The 3,409-nt window shown below is 38.4% G+C and overlaps 1 protein-coding gene across 1 annotated transcript; it reads right to left on the bottom strand.

Moving 5' to 3' along the window:
* Window positions 1-1,408: 1,408 nt before the first annotated feature.
* LOC138159561 (olfactory receptor 1f45-like) lies at window positions 1,409-3,151 on the bottom strand. Its single transcript, XM_069085913.1, has 2 exons — window positions 2,143-3,151; window positions 1,409-1,457 (listed from the first exon to the last, which is right to left on the bottom strand). Exons 1-2 carry the CDS (start codon window positions 3,048-3,050, stop codon window positions 1,409-1,411), a joined length of 957 nt encoding a protein of 318 aa, XP_068942014.1. The 5' UTR covers window positions 3,051-3,151.
* Window positions 3,152-3,409: the final 258 nt, after the last annotated feature.

The following is a 3,409-nucleotide window of genomic DNA, read 5'->3' as shown; positions in this document are numbered from 1 at the left end:
TTGTGAAAGATATTATGTGATGGAAAGAGCACTCATGGATTTATTATTAGGCAACCTGGGTTTGAATCCTGGTTCTGCCACCTACTTGCTATGAATACAAAGCAAATTCAATGGACATTCATTAAGCATTCATTATACATAAGGCACTGTTGTAGGTGCTCAGTACATAATATGAAAAACAAGCAAACAAACAAACAACTACAGTTTATACTTTCAAGGCACTGAAACTCCTCTGTGAAAGATGAATTGGGATATAGATAAGTATAAAATATATAGTATATAGGAGTGAAAGGAAAGATGTAGACAAATGCCCAGGTGATCATTTGAGAAGTGAAAGAACATTTTTACCTGGGGGAATAGGTAAAACTTGTGAAGGAAGTGGCTCTGAAGATGGAATTTGATTGAAGAAGACAACAATCTTTCCCAGTGGAAATGATTATGTAATAATGCATAATTTAATCCTTATAGCCTGAAGGCCAGGTATGTTGCATTTTACTTCTCTCCAGAGTTCTCTGGGGATTTAAATTCTAGCCTTCACCAATGATTTTCCCTCAATTATTGGGCATCCCCTGCACCTTCACCCTCTCTGGATGCTGAGCTGAGAAGAAAGCTAGTGTCATACTCTTCGGTTTAAAAAAAGTGAAGCCTGTTCTGACCACCCATGTAATAGGAAGATACATGATGTTTTCTTCCAAAAGTTGGCATCAATATCTGAAGTGATCTGGGTTAGCTCCAATACCCTGTTACAAATTGGGAATACATGTGTGTGGAAACACATGCACAGAGGGCTGGATGAAATGAGAAGAGAGACTTATTCAGTATGGCATGTAGAAGGAATGCAGAGAGATGGAAAGACATAAGGGTAGGAAAATGGATTGGAAGCAGATTCTGGAGAGCTCCAAAAGCTAGGTAAAGAATTTGCATTTTATTTGCCATGTAGGTAAAGCTTATACACTGAAGATTTTTTTTATTAAGGGAGTGATGTGATTATTAAAGTTATTGTTAAAATTTACACTTATAACTTAATTAAAAATTCAATATTTTGGTTTCTAAAATCCACTGCATAGATACACAGTGGGGAAGAAGACAGTTTCTGTGTAAGGTGCCATCAGGATTCTAGTGGATTGCAAGCTAGATATGTATTAACAGTGTTTCATAGGACCCCAAAACATTAATGAGATTGAGGCTACATTAAGGTAAGACTAAAAGGCAGGATTTTATGGACCAGATTGAGAGACAGGCTAGATAGCAAAGCAGAATAACCAGAATAAGGGAATTTATTCTACTTTGTCTTGATTAGATTACATTAGGAATATTGAGTTCTGAGTGCTATATTTCTGTAAGATTAATGGTAACCTAGATCAAGTAATTATGTGTGACTACTATGCCAAAAGAAGTGGAAACCATGTCATATAGGAATTTGCCAAAGTAGGTAGGGATGCTTAGCCTGAAGTAGAGAAAACATTGGGGTTGGGTGATAGAAAAGCACCTTTTAATAGCTGCTTTGGAGTCATTGAAAGTTAGTTAAAAGGCAGAGGGACAATGTTTATTTTGCTTCACTCCAGAGGATGGAATTGGAAGCACTGGGTGGGAGTGACAAGGAAACAAATTTTGACTGAATATAAGGAGAAACTTCTCAACAGTTGGAGTTATCAAAAAGTGGGATGTTTAACCTTGGGAGGTAATGAGTTCCTTATGCTTGCAAATCTTTACCTTAAGTTGGCATGACTACTCGCTGGAGATGTGATGGAGGGAATTCCTGTTCAGATATGCATTGTATTAGAGGATATCTGAAGTCCCTTAACCTTTGAGAATCCATGATTCTACCAGAACAGGGCAATACCCTTCTTACCAGACCCAGTCTGTACAAGCTCAGAGTATGACCAGCATCAAGCCTGACTTGAAGTTGAGCTGAAACTGTATGGATTTCAGAATCCTTATGTTTTCCTTGCATAGATGCTAGATTGGGGTGATGTGGTCAGAGGCTGCCAATCAGGGTTAATTAACCTCAGCTATAGGGCTGACAGGCAGCAAGAGGTCAAGGAGCTTGAGTAATTATTATAGGTTCAACTAGATAACCTCTAAGGCCTCTTTTAAGTCTAAAAATCTGCAGTTCTCGAATCTTTGAAAAGCTCTCTTTTCATTTTTCTCAAGGATGCCTTTATGTCTCGATTTCTTAGACTGTAGATGAAAGGGTTGAGCATTGGCGTTATCACAGTGAAAATAACTGTGGCAGCCATGTCCTGGGCTGAGTAGGAGGATGATGGGCGTAGATAGATTCCCATGATAGCTCCATAAAAGAGAGAGACTACAGTGAGATGAGAGCCACATGTGGACAGGGCTTTCTTTATCCCCTGAGTAGATGGAATCTTCACTACCTTGGAAAAGATGTAGGCATAGGAGACAGTGATACACATGAATGGCGTCATAAAAACCATCCCACCCACAGTGAACACCATCAAGTCATTAAGGTAGGTGTCAGAACAGGATAGCTTCAGGATGGGATATGGGTCACAAAAGAAGTGAGGAATGGTGTTGTCAGCACAGAAGGATAATTGGACCATTAGTAGGGTATATAAGAGGGCATGCAGGTGAGTGATGACCCATGATACCATCACCAAAATGATGCAGAGTCTAGGGCACATGATAGTGGTATAGTGGAGTGGGCGACAGATGGCCACATAGCGGTCATATGCCATAACTCCCAAAAGGAACCCATCCATGTTTATGAAAGTGATAAAGAAATATATCTGTGTCATACACTCTATGTAAGAGATTGATTTACTTCTCGATATGTGGTTTGCCAATGTCTTGGGTATTGTGACTGATGAAAAGCAAATGTCGACAAAGGAGAGATTAGCCAGGAAGAAGTACATGGGAGTATGAAGGTGAGCATCTAAGCCGATGGCCAGCAAGATGAGCAGGTTCCCAATCACAGTGATCAAGTATACACACAGGAACAACCAGAAGATAATTTGTTGCTGCTCTGGTAGCTCAGAGAAACCCAGAAGGAAGAATCCAGAAATACTGGTTTGATTTTCTCTGTTCATATCTACTGGAGACAAAATGTAGTTTAATAAATAATTCAGAGGAATGTCTCACATAAATTCAAAGGCTATGAACACGAATTTGCAATATGTTTATTTAGATGAGATTCAGATATAGATATTGATTTTTTACTGCTGTAATTTAAAAAATGTCTTTATTAAGCCAGTGAAACATAGCAACATTAATCAGTAAGATCATCTTAAGGAGCAAATATTAAATGAAAAAATAGTCATAATTAATATGATATTTATTATTGCATGGAAATAATCATAGGTCCTCACAAAATCACAGATTCCCAGAGTTGGAAGTGACATCAAGTACCATTTAATCCAATCTATGCCTCAGTAAGAATTTACTGTAC

This window comes from Petaurus breviceps, unplaced genomic scaffold (genome assembly GCF_028583685.1).
Source record: "Petaurus breviceps papuanus isolate PSGF00001 unplaced genomic scaffold, PetGlider_PUasm1.0 176, whole genome shotgun sequence".
Taxonomy (NCBI): Eukaryota; Metazoa; Chordata; class Mammalia; order Diprotodontia; family Petauridae; genus Petaurus; species Petaurus breviceps.
The sequence above is the reverse complement of the archived record's forward strand: the minus strand, read 5'-3'. Positions and strand labels throughout refer to the sequence as shown.